This window comes from Carcharodon carcharias, chromosome 2 (assembly GCF_017639515.1).
Source record: "Carcharodon carcharias isolate sCarCar2 chromosome 2, sCarCar2.pri, whole genome shotgun sequence".
In the NCBI taxonomy this organism is placed as follows: Eukaryota; Metazoa; Chordata; class Chondrichthyes; order Lamniformes; family Lamnidae; genus Carcharodon; species Carcharodon carcharias.
This window is the reverse complement of record NC_054468.1, coordinates 103494508-103514887: the sequence shown is the minus strand read 5'-3', so window position 1 is coordinate 103514887 and position 20380 is coordinate 103494508. Positions and strand designations below refer to the sequence as shown.

General features: G+C 55.0%; 1 protein-coding gene across 5 annotated transcripts in view; it reads right to left on the bottom strand.

The window, feature by feature from the left end:
• The window catches only part of slco2a1 (solute carrier organic anion transporter family, member 2A1), a 344648-nt gene extending 331763 nt beyond the window's left edge, over positions 1–12885 (bottom strand). For 3 of the 5 annotated variants that reach the window (XM_041216224.1, XM_041216253.1, XM_041216243.1), the window contains exon 1: positions 12618–12884. In XM_041216224.1, coding sequence (XP_041072158.1) covers positions 12618–12695 — 78 coding nt within the window. In that variant the 5' untranslated portion in view covers positions 12696–12884. Of the gene's footprint in view, positions 1–12617 lie in introns of all 5 variants that reach the window. The other 2 variants (XM_041216217.1, XM_041216234.1) reach the window with 1 other exon arrangement.
• Positions 12886–20380: the final 7495 nt, after the last annotated feature.

Genomic DNA, 20380 nt, shown 5'->3' with positions numbered 1-20380 from the left:
GGAGGTTGAGCAGTGTCGCGGGGGGGAGGGTGAGCAGTGTCGGGGGGGTGTTGAGCGGTGTCGGGGGGGGTGAGCAGTGTCGGGGGGGATGGTTGAGCAGTGACGCGGGGGGGAGGGTGACCAGTTTCTGGAGGGGAGGGTGAGCAGTATCGGGGGGGAGGGTCATCAGTGTCGGGGGGGGGAGGGTGAGCAGTGTCGGGGCTGGAGGGTGAGCAGTGTCAGCGGGGCCGTTTTGCAGTGTCGGGAGGGTGGGTGAGCAGTGTCGGGGGGAGGGTGAGCAGTGTGGGGGGCAGGGTGAGCAGTGTCGGGGGGGAGGGTGAGCAGTGTCGGGGGGGAGGGTGAGTAGTGTCGGTGGGAGGGTGAGCAGTGTTGGGGGGGAGGGTTAGCAGTGTCGGTGGGGGATGGTGAGCCGTGTCGGTGGGGGGAGGGTGAGCAGTGTCGTGGGGGGAGGGTGCTCAGTGTCGGGGGGTAGGGTGAGCAGTCGGGGGGGTGGAGAGCAGTGTCGGTGGGGGATGGTGAGCAGTGTCGGGGGGTGGAGAGCAGTGTCGGTGGGGGATGGTGAGCAGTGTCGGGGGGTAGGGTGAGGAGTATCATGGGGGGAGGGTGAGCAATGTCGGGGGGTAGGGTGAGCAGTGTCGGGGGGGTGAGCACTGTCAGGGGGGAGGTTGAGCAGTGTCGAGGCGGGGAGGGTGAGCATTATTGGGGGGAGGGTGAGCAGTGTCTTGGGGAGGGTGAGCAGTGTCGGGGGGAGGGTGAGCAGTGTCGGGGGGTAGGGTGAGCAGTGTCGGGGGGATGGTGAGCAGTGTCGCGGGGGGGTGGTTGAGCAGTGTCGCGGGGGGTTGGGTGAGCACTGTCTGGAGCGGAGGGTGAGCAGTATCGGCGTGGGAGGGTGATCAGTGTCGGGGGGGAGGGTGAGCAGTGTCGGGGGGGAGGGTGAGCATTATTGGGGGGAGGGTGAGCAGTGTCTTGGGGAGGGTGAGCAGTGTCGGGGGGAGGGTGAGCAGTGTCGGGGGGGAGGGTGAGCAGTGTCGGGGGGGTGAGCACTGTCAGCGGGGAGGTTGAGCAGTGTCGGGGGTTGAGGGTGAGCAGTGTCGTGGGGGTGTTGAGCAGTGTCGGGGGGGGTGAGCAGCTTCGGGGGCATGGTTGAGCAGTGACGCGGGGGGGAGGGTGAGCAGTTTCTGGAGGGGAGGGTGAGCAGTATCGGGGGGGAGGGTCATCAGTGTCGTGGGGGGAGGGTGAGCAGTGTTGGGGGTGGAGGGTGAGCAGTGTCAGCGGGGCGGTTTTGCAGTGTCAGGGGGGAGGGTGAGCAGTGTTGGGGGGAGGGTGAGCAGTGTCGGGGGGAGGGTGAGCAGTGTCGGGGGGAGGGTGAGCAGTGTCGGTGGGGGGGAGGGTGAGCAGTGTCGGGGGGAGGGTGCGCAGTGTCGGGGGGGGGGGGTGAACCATGACGTGGGGGAGGGTCAGCAGTCTCGGAGGGGTGGGTGAGCAGTGTCGGGGGGAGGGTGAGCAGTGTCGGTGGGGAAGGGTGAGCAGTGTCGGTGGGGGATGGTGAGCAGTGTCAGGGGGGAGGGTGAGCAGTGTCGGGGGGGAGGGTGAGTAGTGTCGGGGTGAGGGTGAGCAGTGTCGGGGGGAGGGTGAGCAGTGTCTTGGGGAGGGTGAGCAGTGTCTTGGGGAGGGTGAGCAGTGTCTTGGGGAGGGTGAGCAGTGTCGGGGAGAGGGTGAGCAGTGTCTTGGGGAGGGTGAGCAGTGTTGGGGGGAGGGTGAGCAGTGTCGGGGGTTTGAGCACTGTCGGGTGGAAGTTGAGCAGTTTCGAGGGGGGTGGTTGAGCAGTGACGCGGTGGGGTGTGTGAGCAGTGTGTGGAGGGGAGGGTGAGCATTATCGGGGGGAGGGTGATCAGTGTCGGGGGGTGGGCAGGCTGTGTCGCGGGGGAGGGTGAGCAGTGTCGGGGGGGAGGGTGATCAGTGTCGGGGGGGGAGGGTGAGCTGTGTCAGGGATCGAGGGTGAGCAGTGTCGTGGGGGAGGGTGCGCAGTGTCGGGGGGGTGTGAACCATGATGTGGGGGAGGGTCAGCAGTGTCGGGGGGGTGGGTGAGCAGTGTCCGGGGGAGGGTGAGCAGTGTCGGTGGGGAAGGGTGAGCAGTGTCGCGGGGGGGAGGGTGAGCAGTGTCTGGGGGGGAGGGTGAGTAGTGTCGGGGGGGTGTTGAGCAGTGTCGGTGGGGGGAGGGTGAGCAGTGTCGTGGGGGTGCGCACTGTCAGTGGGGAGGTTGAGCATTGTCGCGGGGGGGAGGGTGAGCAGTGTCGGGGGGGGAGGGTGAGCAGTGTCGGGGGGGTGAGCACTGTCAGGGGGGAGGTTGAGCAGTGTCGCAGTGGGGAGGGTTAGCAGTGTCGGGGGGGAGGGTGAGCAGTGTCGGGGGGGTGAGCACTGTCAGCGGGGAGGTTGAGCAGTGTCGGGGGTTGAGGGTGAGCAGTGTCGTGGGGGTGTTGAGCAGTGTCGGGGGGGGTGAGCAGCTTCGGGGGGGGTGGTTGAGCAGTGTCGGGGGGGGAGGGTGAGCAGTGTCGGGGGGTGTTGAGCAGTGTCGGTGGGGGGAGGGTGAGCAGTGTCGGGGGGGTGTTGAGCAGTGTCGGTGGGGGGAGGGTGAGCAGTGTCGGGGGGGTGCGCATTTTCCGTGGGGAGGTTGAGCATTGTCGCAGGGGGGAGGGTGAGCAGTGTCGGGGGGGGAGGGTGAGCAGTGTCGGGGGGGAGGGTGAGCACTGTCAGGGGGGAGGTTGAGCAGTGTCGCAGTGGGGAGGGTTAGCAGTGTCAGGGGGGAGGGTGAGCAGTGTCGGGGGGGGGTGAGCACTGTCAGCGGGGAGGTTGAGCAGTGTCGGGGGTTGAGGGTGAGCAGTGTCGGGGGGGTGTTGAGCAGTGTCGTGGGGGGTGTGAGCAGTGTCGGTGGGGGAGGTTGAGCAGTGTCGCGGGGGGGAGGGTGAGCAGTGTCGGGGGGGGTGTTGAGCGGTGTCGGGGGGGGTGAGCAGTGTCGGGGGGGATGGTTGAGCAGTGACGCGGGGGGGAGGGTGACCAGTTTCTGGAGGGGAGGGTGAGCAGTATCGGGGGGGAGGGTCATCAGTGTCGGGGGGGGAGGGTGAGCAGTGTCGGGGCTGGAGGGTGAGCAGTGTCAGCGGGGCCGTTTTGCAGTGTCGGGAGGGTGGGTGAGCAGTGTCGGGGGGAGGGTGAGCAGTGTGGGGGGCAGGGTGAGCAGTGTCGGGGGGGAGGGTGAGCAGTGTCGGGGGGGAGGGTGAGTAGTGTCGGTGGGAGGGTGAGCAGTGTTGGGGGGGAGGGTTAGCAGTGTCGGTGGGGGATGGTGAGCAGTGTCGGTGGGGGGAGGGTGAGCAGTGTCGTGGGGGGAGGGTGAGCAGTGTCGTGGGGGGAGGGTGCTCAGTGTCGGGGGGTAGGGTGAGCAGTCGGGGGGGTGGAGAGCAGTGTCGGTGGGGGATGGTGAGCAGTGTCGGGGGGTGGAGAGCAGTGTCGGTGGGGGATGGTGAGCAGTGTCGGGGGGTAGGGTGAGGAGTATCATGGGGGGAGGGTGAGCAATGTCGGGGGGTAGGGTGAGCAGTGTCGGGGGGGTGAGCACTGTCAGGGGGGAGGTTGAGCAGTGTCGAGGCGGGGAGGGTGAGCATTATTGGGGGGAGGGTGAGCAGTGTCTTGGGGAGGGTGAGCAGTGTCGGGGGGAGGGTGAGCAGTGTCGGGGGGTAGGGTGAGCAGTGTCGGGGGGATGGTGAGCAGTGTCGTGGGGGGGTGGTTGAGCAGTGTCGCGGGGGGTTGGGTGAGCACTGTCTGGAGCGGAGGGTGAGCAGTATCGGCGTGGGAGGGTGATCAGTGTCGGGGGGGAGGGTGAGCAGTGTCGGGGGGGAGGGTGAGCATTATTGGGGGGAGGGTGAGCAGTGTCTTGGGGAGGGTGAGCAGTGTCAGGGGGAGGGTGAGCAGTGTCGGGGGGGAGGGTGAGCAGTGTCGGGGGGGTGAGCACTGTCAGCGGGGAGGTTGAGCAGTGTCGGGGGTTGAGGGTGAGCAGTGTCGTGGGGGTGTTGAGCAGTGTCGGGGGGGGTGAGCAGCTTCGGGGGCATGGTTGAGCAGTGACGCGGGGGGGAGGGTGAGCAGTTTCTGGAGGGGAGGGTGAGCAGTATCGGGGGGGAGGGTCATCAGTGTCGTGGGGGGAGGGTGAGCAGTGTTGGGGGTGGAGGGTGAGCAGTGTCAGCGGGGCGGTTTTGCAGTGTCAGGGGGGAGGGTGAGGAGTGTTGGGGGGAGGGTGAGCAGTGTCGGGGGGAGGGTGAGCAGTGTCGGGGGGAGGGTGAGCAGTGTCGGTGGGGGGGAGGGTGAGCAGTGTCGGGGGGAGGGTGCGCAGTGTCGGAGGGGGGGGGTGAACCATGACGTGGGGGAGGGTCAGCAGTCTCGGGGGGGTGGGTGAGCAGTGTCGGGGGGAGGGTGAGCAGTGTCGGTGGGGAAGGGTGAGCAGTGTCGGTGGGGGATGGTGAGCAGTGTCAGGGGGGAGGGTGAGCAGTGTCGGGGGGGAGGGTGAGTAGTGTCGGGGTGAGGGTGAGCAGTGTCGGGGGGAGGGTGAGCAGTGTCTTGGGGAGGGTGAGCAGTGTCTTGGGGAGGGTGAGCAGTGTCTTGGGGAGGGTGAGCAGTGTCGGGGAGAGGGTGAGCAGTGTCTTGGGGAGGGTGAGCAGTGTCGGGGGGAGGGTGAGCAGTGTCGGGGGTTTGAGCACTGTCGGGTGGAAGTTGAGCAGTTTCGAGGGGGGTGGTTGAGCAGTGACGCGGTGGGGTGTGTGAGCAGTGTGTGGAGGGGAGGGTGAGCATTATCGGGGGGAGGGTGATCAGTGTCGGGGGGAGGGCAGGCTGTGTCGCGGGGGAGGGTGAGCAGTGTCGGGGGGGAGGGTGATCAGTGTCGGGGGGGGAGGGTGAGCTGTGTCAGGGATCGAGGGTGAGCAGTGTCGTGGGGGAGGGTGCGCAGTGTCGGGGGGGTGTGAACCATGATGTGGGGGAGGGTCAGCAGTGTCGGGGGGGTGGGTGAGCAGTGTCCGGGGGAGGGTGAGCAGTGTCGGTGGGGAAGGGTGAGCAGTGTCGCGGGGGGGAGGGTGAGCAGTGTCTGGGGGGGAGGGTGAGTAGTGTCGGGGGGGGTGTTGAGCAGTGTCGGTGGGGGGAGGGTGAGCAGTGTCGGGGGGGTGTTGAGCAGTGTCGGTGGGGGGAGGGTGAGCAGTGTCGTGGGGGTGCGCACTGTCAGTGGGGAGGTTGAGCATTGTCGCGGGGGGGAGGGTGAGCAGTGTCGGGGGGGGAGGGTGAGCAGTGTCGGGGGGGTGAGCACTGTCAGGGGGGAGTTTGAGCAGTGTCGCAGTGGCGAGGGTTAGCAGTGTCGGGGGGGAGGGTGAGCAGTGTCGGGGGGGTGAGCACTGTCAGCGGGGAGGTTGAGCAGTGTCGGGGGTTGAGGGTGAGCAGTGTCGTGGGGGTGTTGAGCAATGTCGGGGGGGGTGAGCAGCTTCGGGGGGGTGGTTGAGCAGTGACGCGGGGGGGAGGGTGAGCAGTTTCTGGAGGGGAGGGTGAGCAGTATCGGGGGGGAGGGTCATCAGTGTCGTGGGGGGAGGGTGAGCAGTGTTGGGGGTGGAGGGTGAGCAGTGTCAGCGGGGCGGTTTTGCAGTGTCGGGGGGGAGGGTGAGCAGTGTTGGGGGGAGGGTGAGCAGTGTCGGGGGGAGGGTGAGCAGTGTCGGGGGGAGGGTGAGCAGTGTCGGTGGGGGGGAGGGTGAGCAGTGTCGGGGGGAGGGTGCGCAGTGTCGGGGGGGGGGGTGAACCATGACGTGGGGGAGGGTCAGCAGTCTCGGGGGGGTGGGTGAGCAGTGTCGGGGGGAGGGTGAGCAGTGTCGGTGGGGAAGGGTGAGCAGTGTCGGGGGTTGAGCAGTGTCGGGGGGAGGTTGAGCAGTGTCGGGGGGGGAGGGTGAGCAGTGTCGGGGGGGGAGGGTGAGCAGTGTCGGGGGGGTGTTGAGCAGTATCGGTGGGGGGAGGGTGAGCAGTGTCGGGGGTGAGGGTGAGCAGTGTCGGGCGATGTTGAGCAGTGTCGGTGGGGGGAGGGTGAGCAGTGTCGGGTGGGTGTTGAGCAGTGTCGGTGGGGGGAGGGTGAGCAGTGTCGGGGGGTACGCACTGTCAGTGGGGAGGTTGAGCATTGTCGCTGGGGGGAGGGTGAGCAGTGTCGGGGGGGAGGGTGAGCAGTGTCGGGGGGGGAGAGTGAGGAGTGTCTGGGGGGGGTGTGAGCAGTGTCGGGAGGGGAGGTTGAGCAGTGTCGCGGGGGGGAGGGTGAGCAGTGTCGGGGGGGTGTTGAGCAGTGTCGGGGGGGAGGTGAGCAGTGTCGGGGGGGGTGGTTGAGCAGTGACACGGGGGGAGGGTGAGCAGTTTCTGGAGGGGAGGGTGAGCAGTATCGGGGGGGAGGGCCATCATTGTCGGGGGGGGCGGGTGAGCAGTGTCGGGGGTGGAGTGTGAGCAGTGTCGGCGGGGCCGTTTTGCAGTGTCGGGGGGGAAGGTGAGCAGTGTTGGGGGGAGGGTGAGCAGTGTCGGGGGGGGTGAGCAGTGTCGGTGGGGAGTTTGAGCTGTGTCCGGGGTCGAGGGTGAGCATTGTCGTGGGGGAGGGTGAGCAGTGTCGGGGGGTTGAGCAGTGTCGGGGGGGAGGTTGAGCTGTGTCGGGGGTCGAGGGTGAGCATTGTCGTGGGGGAGGGTGAGCAGTGTCGGGCGGGGTGAACCGTGTCGGGGGGGAGGGTGAGGAGTGGGGGGGAGGTTGAACAGCGTCAATGGGGGAGGTTCAGCAGTGTCGGGGTGGAGGGTGAGCAGTGTCGAGGGGGAGGGTGAGCAGTGTCGGGGGGGGTGAGCAGTGTCGGTGGGGAGGTTGAGCTGTGTCGGGGGTCGAGGGTGAGCATTGTCGTGAGGGAGGGTGAGCAGTGTCGGGGGGGAGGGTGAGCAGTGTCGGGAGGGATGGTGAGCAGCGTCGGGGGGGAGGTTGAGGAGTGGGGGGGAGGTTGAACAGCGTCAATGAGGGAGGTTCAGCAGTGTCAGGGTGGAGGGTGAGCTGTGTCGTTTGCGGAGCGTGTGCAATGTGAAGGGGGGATTGTGAGCAGTGTCGCAGGGGTAGGATGGGGAGTGTTGGGGGGGGGAAGGGTGAGCAGTGTCGTGGGGGGTGGATGTGCAGTGTCGGGGGGAGGGTGAGCAGTGTCGGTGGGGGGGAGGGTGAGCAGTGTCGGGGGGAGGGCGAGCTGTGTCGGGGGTGGACGGTGAGCAGTGTCGGGGGGGGAGGGTGAGCAGTGTCGGGGGGAGGGTGAGCAGTGTCGGGGGGAGGGCGAGCTGTGTCGCGGGGGAGGGTGAGCAGTGTCGGGGGGGGAGGGTGAGCTGTGTCAGGGATCGAGGGTGAGCAGTGTCGTGGGGGAGGGTGCGCAGTGTCGGGGGGGGGGTGAACCATGACGTGGGGGAGGGTCAGCAGTGTCGGGGGGGTGGGTGAGCAGTGTCGGGGGGAGGGTGAGCAGTGTCGGTGGGGAAGGGTGAGCAGTGTCGGGGTTTGAGCAGTGTCGGGGGGAGGTTGAGCAGTGTCGGGGGGGGAGGGTGAGCAGTGTCGGAGGGGTGTTGAGCAGTGTCGGTGGGGGGAGGGTGAGCAGTGTCGCGGGGGGAGGGTGAGCAGTGTCGGGGGGGAGGGTGAGCAGTGTCGGGGGGGTGTTGAGCAGTGTCGGTGGGGGGAGGGTGAGCAGTGTCGGGGGGGAGGGTGAGCAGTGTCGGGGGGGTGAGCACTGTCAGGGGGGAGGTTGAGCAGTGTCGCAGTGGGGAGGGTTAGCAGTGTCGGGGGGGAGGGTGAGCAGTGTCGGTGGGGTGAGCACTGTCAGCGGGGAGGTTGAGCAGTGTCGGGGGTTGAGGGTGAGCAGTGTCGGGGGGGGGTGGTTGAGCAGTGACGCAGGGGGGAGGGTGAGCAGTTTCTGGAGGGGAGGGTGAGCAGTATCGGGGGGAGGGTCATCAGTGTCGGTGGGGGAGGGTGAGCAGTGTCGGGAGTGGAGGGTGAGCAGTGTCGGCGGGGCGGTTTTGCAGTGTCGGGGGGGAGGCTGAGCAGTGTCGGGGGTGGAGGGTGAGCAGTGTCGGGGGGGGGAGGGTGAGCATTGTCGGGGGGGAGGGTGAGCAGTGTCGCGGGGGAGGGTGAGCAGTGTCGGGGGGTTGAGCAGTGTCGGGGGGGAGGTTGAGCTGTGTCGGGGGTCGAGGGTGAGCATTGTCGTGGGGGAGGGTGAGCAGTGTCGGGCGGGGTGAACCGTGTCGGGGGGGAGGGTGAGCAGTGTCGGGGGGGACGGTGAGCAGTGTCGGGGGGGAAAGTTGAGCAGTGTCGGGGGGAGGGTGAGCAGTGTCGGGGGGAGGGTGAGCAGTGTCGGGTGGGAGGGTGAGCAGTGTCGGGGGGAGGGTAAGCAGTGTCGGGGGGCAGGGTAAGTAGTGTCGGGGGGAGGGTAAGCAGTGGGGGGGAGGGTGAGCAGCGTCGGGGGGAGGTTGAGGAGTGGGGGGGAGGTTGAACAGCGTCAATGGGGGAGGTTCAGCTGTGTCGGGGTGGAGGGTGAGCTGTGTCGTTTGCGGAGCGTGAGCAATGTGAAGGGGGGATTGTGAGCAGTGTCGCAGGGGTAGGATGGGGAGTGTGGGGGGGGGGCGGGTGAGCAGTGTCGTTGGGGGTGGATGTGCAGTGTCGGGGGGAAGTTGAGCAGTGTCGGGGGGGGTGAGCAGTGTCGGGGGGGGAAGGTGGTGTGTGTCGGCGTGTAGGATGTGCAGTGTCGCGGGGGGGATGGTGAGCAGTGTCGGGGGAAGGGTGAGCAGTGTCTGTGGGGATTGTGAGCAGTGTCGGGGGGGAGGGTGGGGAGTGTCGGGGGGGAGGGTGGGGAGTGTCGGGGGGGAGGGTGAGCAGAGTCTGTGGGGATTGTGAGCATTGTCGGGGGGGAGGATGTGCAGTGTCGGGGGGGAGGGTGGGGAGTGTCGGGGGGTGGAGGGTGGGGAGTGTCGGGGGGAGGTGGCGTGAGCAGTGTCGGGGGAGGGTGAACAGTTTCCCAGCCAGAGGTGACAGCTACTTACAGAAATTCTTCATGTTTTAGTGGGACCAGTGTAGTGTAGGTTCTGGAACCTGCTGCCTTACAGGATCATAGAGGTCGAGATCTTCATGCATTTCAAAATGACATGGATACGCGCTTAAAAGTTTGTGCCCAACATAGTTAACAGGTCCATTGCTGGAAGGTGCGATTTGGCTGAGTTGCACTTTCTGGCTGGCACAGTCACTGTGGACTAATTTGACTCAGTGCTGTAAATTTCAAGAATTCTATGATTTGTCCCCTTACATTATCTCGTCCTCTACTTTTTTTTGCCTTGCTTTCTTAAGAAATGAGTTTGCAATCTCAGTGTCATTCTGAGAGAGTACTGCACTGTGAGAGCAACCCTCCCTTGAACATAAAGGAAAAGACGTTATGGATTATTTGAAGAATAGCAGGGCAGTTGTTCCCAGTGTCCTGGTCAATATTCATCTCTCAGCCAACATCACTAAAACAGATTTTCTGGCCAATCAGAATATTTATCTGTCATTGGAAAGACTTGCATTTCTCAAACAGCTTTTGCAACCTCAAAAAGTCCCACAGCATGTCATAATTACTTATACATGTTTGGACTGTAATTACAATTGTGGTGCAGGAAACATAACAGCTAATTTGTGCGCAGCAACCTCCCTAAAACAACAAGTTGATCATCATCAGATAATCTATTTTAGTGATGTTGTTTGATGGGGCCTTGCTTTCGCATCTCTTCTGAAAAATGGCGCCTCTGATTAGTACAGTGAGTGCTGCACTCACAGGAATATATAGGATATCCAGCAAAGAAACAGGCCATTCAGCCCACCAGTCCATGCTGGTGGTTATGCTCCACTTGAGCTTCTTGCCATCTTTCTTCATTGAAATCTACCATCGTAACCCTCCATTCCCTTCTCCCTCATATGTTAGTGTAGTTTCCCCTCAAATGCATCCATACCACACTTGGAGTACACTAGCTTCTGTGCTCAAGTCTCTGCAGTGGGACTTGAAACCATAACATTCTGCCACAAGCAAAAGTCAAGACTCCCTGGACAACTAGACTGATAAATGGATTACCCACTGTTGATCCGATGCATGCAGGCCAGATCCTTGGATTCAGTCCCTGATTGTGTGGCTAAGCTCGAAATGGCTGCAATGTCTCTGGGTGAGGGTGATAAAAAGAAATATCCAAGGTTCCTGTTTCTTATAGTTATCCAGTAATTAGGTTCAGCAAAGACAGGCTTGGCTGCGATGCCTGTCACTGTGAAATAGCCCACCCACATATATTGATTCAGGAGTTTCCAATACATCACAGAGTACAGCATGCAAACCCAACTTTAATTTGGTTGGCAGCGTAGAAAGGCATGCTTGCATATATCATACAGTGACAATTTTGTAAGTTAATAATCAAGGAATTGGATGTAACCTTTGGGGTGGTGGCAAGTACAGTGCAATTAATCTCAGCAACTCTCAACCAGGGAGAAGTAGTATATCAATTGGGTTCTCACTCAGTTCATCGACAAGGGGCCCCCTTGTGGAAAGTCTGTGCCAGGGCAGGGCCAGTTCCAGCAGCCTGTCACTCTCATTGCCCAATACTAGACTTTTGCATATTCCTGATTTCCTTTGCTCCACAATTGGAGGTCATTACTTCAGCTGTCTAGGCCCTAAGTTTCCTTCCCTAAACCTCTCACTCACTCTACCCTAATTCTTAAAACCTCCCTTAAAACCTCTTCTTTGATAAAGTAAGACTCAAAGCCTAGAGAAAAATAAAAATAATAATTTATCCATTTCAAGCACAACTCTTAAAAAAAATACTTAAAAAGTATATCCCTTGTTGTAGGTTTCTTAAACGTTTTCTTCCACAAACATTTCTGGGGGAAATTATATCCCCCTTCGTATATTTAGCAATTCTACAGGTCAGAACTTTGTGCTTGAAGGCTATCTCTGTTTTCCTGCTGTATGTCAGTGGGAGTGAAGTACATGAAAAAGCTCGTTCTAAGCCTGAAGGTTGGACTGTGGGGGAGCTGTGCTAAAAAGTTAAGCCTTGGGCCATCCCTTGTCTCTCCATCTATACATTAGTATAGCTTTTGCCTTTCGCTCCTGGTTTCAAACAAGACAATGTCTGGCTAACTCTCTACTATCACCAGGTTGATACACCACTGGGACTGTCCCTCACTTAAAGACAAAGTCGCCCCTGTAATTAGTTGAGGTGGAAGTTGCTTCTGTATAATATCTTGCTCATATTCTAAACTCCTGCAATAGAAGATTCGACTATACTCCATTACAAGACAGTATCTTGCATTAGGTTCTAGTACACTCCATGACAAGACACTGTCTTGTATTAGATTCATTTAACACCAGGCTCAAATTGTGCTCAAAGCTTCACCTTCACTTGTCTGGAGGAGTGTTGTTTTCCTCTCATGTTATTGCTCAAAATAATTTTTAAATGAATCGTCTGGTCTCCAGATCGTCAGAGACCGGACGCACAAGACAAAATATACGTGGACGCAGTGATGTCTGTGGGAAGTGCCTGGGAAATTTGAATTTCTGATGGGAAATTCCTCTGCTCTTCGGGACCCTCCAAAAAAGTCTCCAACCCCAAGCTAGAGTCGGAGACTTTGCACAGTTCAGACACACTGACCTGGAATTATTAGACAGAAAATAACCTAGTTTAACTCCTGGGTAACTATGCAATTGACTACCCCCACCCCACCTCCGCTCCACATTTCTGAAGGAAACTAAGCTTGGGACAGCCGGCCAGAAATGTGGAGCAGCCTCGGCGCATGGAAAAGTAGGAGCGGAGCGGCAATCCGATGATAATTGTCACTTTGCGGAAGACCTGAGCCAATATCTGAATGGGCAACATTTAGAATAGAATTGTATTTTAAATTCTACTTCAGAAAATAATCCCTGATGCTTTTAAAGAATGGTCTGTTGAAACTGGAGTTTTAACAATTAAGATGGACTTATCACAAAAAACAAGCATTTTTAATCAGTTACTCGTCCAATGCCTGGGAGCAACTTGAATTTAAATAACTGATTTTAAAAATTGAAGAAAAATCACTTGCAATTTATACTGGTTTACACTTGTCAGCTTCTTAGTTAATTAAGAAAACTTAAAATCTTTCAAAAGGCGCCTATTAGTTTCCATCGCCCTAAAAAGATGAATTTTAAGTTAATGGCCACAATTGACAGACACTCATCCTGTGGTTAATTTAATGCGGGTAAGTGACGAGTTCTGATGCTTCCAGTAGTATTTTCTTTTAAATTTGTGCAAAAGATCGCAGAAACTGAATTTGCGTTGAGGGTAATTTACACACGATATGTTGGGCTCTTTTGCGCCAATTGGTGAACTTTGGTTGAATTGCGCTGAAAAGGGCAACCTGTGGCGGAAAGTCACAATCATTTTGTTCATCATTTGTTCACACTTTCAGTAAGATACCGTTGCTGAAATGTTTCACATATATAAACGTGGTGTGACACCGAGTGAGTGTGAACCTGTGAAAGAATGAAACCTGTTCACGACCGCACTCAATCCCTCACCTTGATGTTACTGGAGATCCACTTAGGATATTTAAACCTCGGGTTAACTCGGTCACTTTCCTCCAACTTCGCCTCCATCTCGTCAGAAATGTCGAGGGGATGGCACCGACTGCCCGCTAAACTGCGGCAAAACTTGTCAAGTTGCTTCAAAATGTCGCTCCCAGAGTCGGAGAGAAAGAGCCGGACTCTGAACACCGAATGAGGAAGATGCAGCCTCTCGGCTCTGGTTCATTGACTGCGGCTCTCAGTGTTCGCTGCTGTGGCATTTATAACTCGCCGAGCCCGTGATGAAATATCACACGTCACAGCAACAATACTGGTGTGTCGACGTTCCTAGGAGCGTGAGAAAGCAAAGTATATCACTGAAGCACTGGTTCATTCGGGATTTGTTAAAGAAAAATCGTGCTTAAATAACTTGACTGAGTTTTTGATGAAATATATAGAAAGAGTTGATAAGGGTAATGGGATTGCTGCACTGTTCTTGTTCAAGTTGTTTGATAAAATGCTTCTCAACAAAGACAAAGCCCATGGAATAAATGGGCCAGTGGCAGCAAAGATACAATTTATTTTATTTTTTTATATATATATTTTCTTTTCCCACCTATTTCTATTATTTTTAAAATGTATTTCCATTTATTGTTTTATCCTCACCTTTTAGCCTATTTCGATCACTTCCCCCTACCCCACCTGTCACTTGCTCGTCCTGCTTCCTACCCTTAATGTCCCCATTAGCACATCCTTTAGCTAATATCACTATGGTCAACACCCCTTTGAACTTTTTATGACATCTTTTGCAATCTCCCCTTTGCCTCCACCAATCCCTGGCCCTCTATCCAGCTTCACCTGTCCCACCCACCTTAAACAGTATATACTTCACCACATTTCTATTTCTCTTCAGTTCTGAAGAAGAATCATACAGACTCGAAACGTTAACTCTGTGTTTCTCTCCACAGATGCTGTCAGACCTGCTGAGTTCTTCCAGCAATTTTTGTTTTTGTTTCAGATTTCCAGCATCCGCAGTATTTTGCTTTTATTTTAGTGTTTAATTGACAGCCACTTCTCTTCCAGGAACGCCTACCCTGAAGTAATACAGCACCACGGGGGAGGTGTCAGAGGACTGGAGAACAGCTAATGTGGTTCCACGATTTAAGAAGGGTTGTAGAGATAAGCCAGGGAACTACAGGCCAGTGAGTCTCACGTCAGAGATAGGGAAACTATTGGAGAAAATTCTGAAGGAGAGAATCTCTCTCCACTTGGAGAGGCAAGGTTTGATCAGGGATAGTCAGCATAGCTTTGTCAGAGGGAGGTTATGCCTAACAAATTTGATTGAATTTTTTGAGGAGGTGACCAGGTGTACCACAGGGATGTGTGCTGGGTCCCCTATTATTAGTCATTTATATAAACGACATAGATCAGGGGGTTAGGATTAGTAAGTTTGCGGATGAACAAAGATTGGCCGGGTGGTTAACAGTGAGGTTGAGTGTCTTAGGCTACAGGAAGCTATAGATGGGATGGACACTAGGAAGTTCTGAGGAACAAAGGGACCTTGGCGTATGTGTCCATAGATCTCTGAAGGCGGAGGGGCATGTTAGTGGGGTGGTGAAAAAGGCATATGGGACACTTGCCTTTATCAATCTAGGCATGGATTACAAAAGTAGGGAGGTCATGTTGGAGTTGTATAGAACCTTGGTGAGGCCACAGCTGGAGTACTGTGTGCAGTTCTGGTCACCACATTATAGGAAGGATGTGATTGCACTGGAGGGGGTGCAGAGGAGATTCACCAGGATGTTTGCCTGGGATGAAACATTTAAGTTATGAAGAGAGCTTGGATAGACTTGGGTTGTTTTCATTGGAGCAGAGAAGACTGAGGAGTGACCTGATCGAGGTGTACAAGATTATGAAGGGCAGATTATGAGGGGCATGGACAGGGTAGATAGGGAGCAGCTGTTCCTCTTAGTTGAAGTGTCAGTCACAAGGAAACACACGTTCAAGGTGAGGGGCAGGAGGTTTAGGAGGGAATGTGAGGAAAAGCTTCATTACCCAGAGAGTGATGATGGTCTGGAATGCGCTGCCTGGGAGGGTGGTGGAGGTGGGTTGCCTCACATCCTTTAAAAAGTACCTGGTTGGGAACTTGGCAAGTCATAACATTCAAGGCAATGGGCCAAGTGCTGGCAAATGGGATTAGGTAGGTAGGTAGGTCAGCTTTCTCACGTGTCGGTGCAGACTCGATGGGCCAAAGGGCCTCTTCTGCATTGTGTGATTCTGTGTGATTCTTCTCTCCGACAGGATTGCCGCTTGTCTCTTTTGCCCTGTTCACCTTTATTGCTTTCCATTTCTCTTTTGGTGTTTGACAAGGTGTTTACTGAAACTCATTTTCACAGCCGTATTTCCTTTCTCGGTGACTGTCTCCACCTCCGGCTTACCGCACGTAGATTCCAACTGAAGTCCATCCCTCATGTTTTAAACCCACCCAGGATTACAGGTTTCTCCGGGACATACAATGCTCCTCAGACTGCTGTTCTCGCCGCAAACTGAGATCCACACTCAGTGCCATGTGCCGCTATATGAATACATTTGACCTCTCCCTCCAGCAGCACAGACTCACGCCACCTCTAAGCTGTCCTTGTCCCCAGTTTCATTTTATTCTTTCTCATCCGACGCCTTAACAAGAAACTTTGTCTCTTTCTTTCAGGTGCTAAGGAACGCAAGTTCCAACAACTCACCGACACCAACACTCCATCCCTGCCCATCCCCCTGACCCCATCCCATCTTCTAATCCCAGCCCCGGCCATGTATTCCCATCCCTCTGACCTTCCCCTCTGTGATGCTGAATGTTCAGTGCTCAGCAAAGGACTCAGTTTCATACCCTTACGCCCTCATTCAATGAATTCCGGGCACGGCCCAATGCTGAACTCTTCTTCAGCCGCCTTCATCTCCATGCTCACTTCTTTGGACAGGAGTCTTCCCTCGTTCAACGGATCCTTTCACCCACCTCCAGGATTCTCCCTCCACCTGGACCCCTCCCTCTGACCTCTTACCTGCTCTTGATCTTTTCATTGAGAACTGTCGGCGTGACATCGGCCATCTCAATTTCTCTGCTCCTCACACCCACTCTAACCTGTCTCCTTCTGAACTTGCCGTACTCTGTTCTCTCAGGTCCAAACCTGGCTTTGTCATCAAACCTATTGACAAGGGTGGTGCTGTTGTCTGGCGTACTGACTGCTACCTCGCAGAGGCTGAGCGCCAAATCGCAGACAGTTCCTCCTATTTGCCCCTGGACCATGACCCCACCACTGAACATCAAGCCATTGTTTCCAGGACTGTCACTGACCTCATCTCCTCTGGAGATGTTCCCTCCACAGCTTCCAACCTCATAGTCCCCAAACCTCGCATGGCCCGCTTCTACCTCCTACCCAAAATCCGCAAACAGGACAGTCCTAGCAGACCGATCGTGTCAGCTTGTTCCTGCCCACGGAATTCATTTTTTGCTATCTTGACTCCCTTCTCTCTCCCCTCGTCCAGTTCCTTCCCCCCTACATCCGCAATTCCTCTGATGCTCTACATCAATCAACAATTTCCAGTTCCTTGGCCTCAATTGCCTCCTCTTCACCATGGATGTCCAATCCCTCTACATCTCCATCCCTCACCGGGATTGTCTGAGGGCTGTCTGCTTCTTCCTTAAACAGAGTCCTGAACAATCCCCATCCATCACTACTCTCCTCCGTCTGGCTGAACTTGTTCTCTCACTGAACAATTTCTCCTTAAACTCGTCTCACTTCCTCTAAATAAAAGGTGTGGCTATGGGTACTCGCATGGGCCCCAGCTATGCCTGTCTCTTTATGGGGTATGTGGAACATTCCTTGTTCCAGTCCTACTCAGGCCCCCTCCCACAACTCTTTCTCTGTTACCTCGATGACTGCTTCAGTGCTGCTTCATGCTCTCGTCTGGACCTGGAAAAAATTATTAATTTTGCTCCCAATTTCCACCTCTCCATCACTTTCACATGGTCCATCAATGACACTTCCCTTCCCTCCTTGACCTCTCTGTCTCAACTTCTGGTGATAGACTATCGACCAATATGCATTACAAGCCCACCAACTACCACAGCTGCCTCGGCTACAGCTCCTCACACCCCGCTTCCTGTAAGGACTCCATCTCATTCTCTCAGTTCCTTCGCCTCCATCGCATCTGCTCTGATGATGCCACTTTCCAAAACAGTTCTTCTGTCATGTCTTCCTTATTCCTTAACCGAGGTTTTCCACCCACGGTGGTTGACAGGGCCTTCAACCGTGTCCTGCCCATCTCCCACGCCTCTGCCCTCACACATTTCCTCTCCCTCCCAGAACCATGATAGGGTCTCCCTTGTCCTCACTTATCACCCCACCAGCCTCCACATTCAAAGGATCATCCTCAGCCATTTCCTCCAACTCCAGCATGATGCCACCACCAAACACATCTTCCCTTCACCACCACCCCCCTCCCCACCCCCCCACCCCCCCACCCTGTCAGCATTCTGTAGGGACCATGCCCTCCAGGACACCCTGGTCCACTCCTCCATTAACCCCCTCCCACGGTACCTTCCCATGCAACCGCAGAAGGTGCAACATCTGTTCCTTTAATTCCGCCCTCCTCACCGTCCAAGGGCCCAAACATTCCTTTCAAGAGAAGCAGTACTTCAGTTGCACTTCCCTCAATTTATTCTACTGCATTCACTGCTCCCAATGCAGTCTCCTCTAGATAGGGAGACCAAACGCAGACTTGGTGACTACTTTGCAGAACACCTTCAGTCTGTCCGCAAGCACAACCCAGATCTTCCTGTCGCTTGCCATTTCAACACACCACCCTGCTCTCATGCCCACATGTCCGTCCTTGGCCTGCTGCATTGTTCCAGTGAAGCTCAATGCAAACTGGAGGAACAGCCCCTCATCTTCCGACTAGGCACTTTACAGCCTTCTGGACTTAACTTTGAGTTCAACAACTTCAGAACATGAACTCTGTCCTCCATGCCCACCCCTTTTTGATCCATTTTTTTCCTAATAATCATATATGTTTTTAAATTTTATCTTTTTTAAAATATATATTTTTCTTTTCCCACCTATTTCTAGTATTATTTTAAAAATTTATTTCCATTTATTGTTTTATCCCCACCTTTTATTCCATTTCAATCCCCTCCCCCTACCTCACCCCCACTAGGGCCATCTGCCACTTGCCAATCCTGCTTTCTACCCTTAATGTCACCATTAGCACATCCTTTAGCTGATATCACCACCGTCAACACCCCATTGACCTTTTGTCTATGACAACTTTTGCAATCTCTCCTAAGCCTCCACCGATCACTGGTCCTCTATTCAGCTTGACCTGTCCAACTCCCCTTATAACAGCTTAAATTTCATCACATTTCTACTTCTCTTTAGTTCTGATGAAGAGTCATACGGACTTGAAATGTTTACTCTGTCTTTCTCTCCATAGATGTTGTCAGACCTGCTGAGTTTTCCCAGCAATTTTTGTTTTTGTTGCAACAGAGATACAAAATTGGTTGAATGACAGGAAACAGAAGTAGACAGGGTGGTGGAATGGACGGGCACATCACCGATGAAATTTAATTCAGAGCAGTGCGAAGTGACACATTTTAGTGAGAAAAATGATGAGAGACAATATAAAATAAAGGATACAATTCTGAAGGGGGTGCAGGGACAGAGAGATCTGAGGGTGGAAATGCACAAATCACTGAAGGGGGAAGGACAGATTAATAGTGCAGTTAAAGCATATAGCATCCTGGGCCTTATAAACAGGGGCAAAGGGTATAAAATTAAGGAAGTTACAGTGAAGCTGTATAAAACACTGGTTCAGCCATATGTGGAGCATTATGTCCAATTCTGGCAGCACACTTCAGGAAGGATGTGAAGGTATCTGAAAGATGAGACTGACAAGAATGTTCTCAGGGATGAGGAACCTCAGTTATGAGGATAGGCTGGAGAAGCTGGTCTGTTCTCTTCAGAGAAGAAAAGATTGAGAAGAGATTTGATGGAGCTGTTCAAAAGTATGAGGGGTCTGGATAGGGTAGATGGGAGAAACTGTTCCCATTGAGCAGAAAGGTCAAGAAACAGAGGGTACAAAGTTAAGGAAAGTTCATGGCAAAAGAACCAAAGGTGACATGAGGAAAAAGCTTCTTATGCAGCAAATGGTTAGGATCTGGACTTCACTGCCTGAGAGTGTGGTGGAGGTGAGGTCAATCGTGCCTTTCTAAAGGGAATTGGAGAATTATCTGAATAGAAAAAAATCTATTACCACAGGGAAAAGGCAGGGGATTGATACTAGATGAGCTATGTTTATGCAGAGCCTGGGAAGACATTTTACAGAAATGCAGGCATTCCTCTTTTCTGTGGTAAAATGGGACAGCAGCTTTCCAGGAATGCTGATAATCCGGGTGTAAACTTCAGGACCGCTGAACTATAAGGACCTTTTCAAAGCAAGACTGATGCTAAAGAGATGACTGAAGGACATCAACCGTTATATTGTCTTGAACTAAAAGAGAAGAAATTAGGACTCTCTAAGGAATCTCCTGCTCTATCGAGGAGAGAGACCTGGGGAAAGACCTGAGAAGAGGAAGGATCTTCAACTCAATTGAAGACTCTCACGGCCATATCATTTACTGCTGCAAAGATTCCAGTGATATAAAAGCAAAAAAAACTGCAGATGCTGGAAATCCAAAACAAGAACAAAAATACCTGGAAAAACTCAGCAGGTCTGGCAGCATCTGCGGATAGGAGCACGGTTAACATTTTGAGTCCGAATGACCCTTAAAGAGAACTAAGTAAAATTAGAAGAGAGGTTAAATATAAGCTTGTTTAAGAGTGGGTGGGACAGGTAGAGTTGGACAGAGGGCCAGTGATAGGTGGCGATAACCAAAAGATGTCACAGACAAAAGGACAAAGAGGTGTTGAAAGTGGTAATATTATCTAAGGAATATGATAATTAAGGGTAGAAAGCAGGACAAGCAAGGTACAGATAGCCCTAGTGGGAGTGGGGTGGGGTGAAGGAATCAAAAAAGGCTAAAAGGTAGAGATAAAACAATGGATGGAAATACATTTAAAAATAATGGAAATAGGTGGGAAAAGAAAAATCTATATAAATTATTGGAAAAAAAAGGGGGGATCGGAAAGGGAGTGGGGATGGAGGAGAGAGTTCATGATCTAAAATTGTTGAACCAATATTCAATCCGGAAGGCTGTAAAGTGCCTGGTCAGAAGATGAGGTGTTGTTCCTCCAGTTTGCGTTGAGCTTCACTGGAACAATGCAGCTAGCCAATTACGGACATATGGGTATTAGAGCAGGGTGGAGTGTTGAAATGGCAAGCGACAAGGAGGTCTGGGTAATACTTGCGAACAGACCGAAGGTGTTCTGCAAAGCATTTGGTCTCTCCAATGTAGAGGAAACCGCATTGGGAACAACAAATGCAGTAGACTAAATTGAGGGAAGTGCAAGTGAAATGCTGCTTCACTTGAAAGGAGTGTTTGGGCCCTTGGACGGTGAGGAGAGGGGAAGTAAAGGGGCAGGTGTTGCACCTTCTGCAGTTGCAAGGGAAGGTGCCATGAAAGGGGGTTGAGGTGTAGGGGGTGATGGAGGAGTGGACCAGGGTGTCCCGGAGGGAATGATCCCTGCAGAATGCTGACAGGGGGGTGAAGGGAAGGTGGGTTTGGTGGTGGCATCATGCCCGAGTTGTCGGAAATGGCAGAGGATGATCCTTTGAATGCGGAGGCTGGT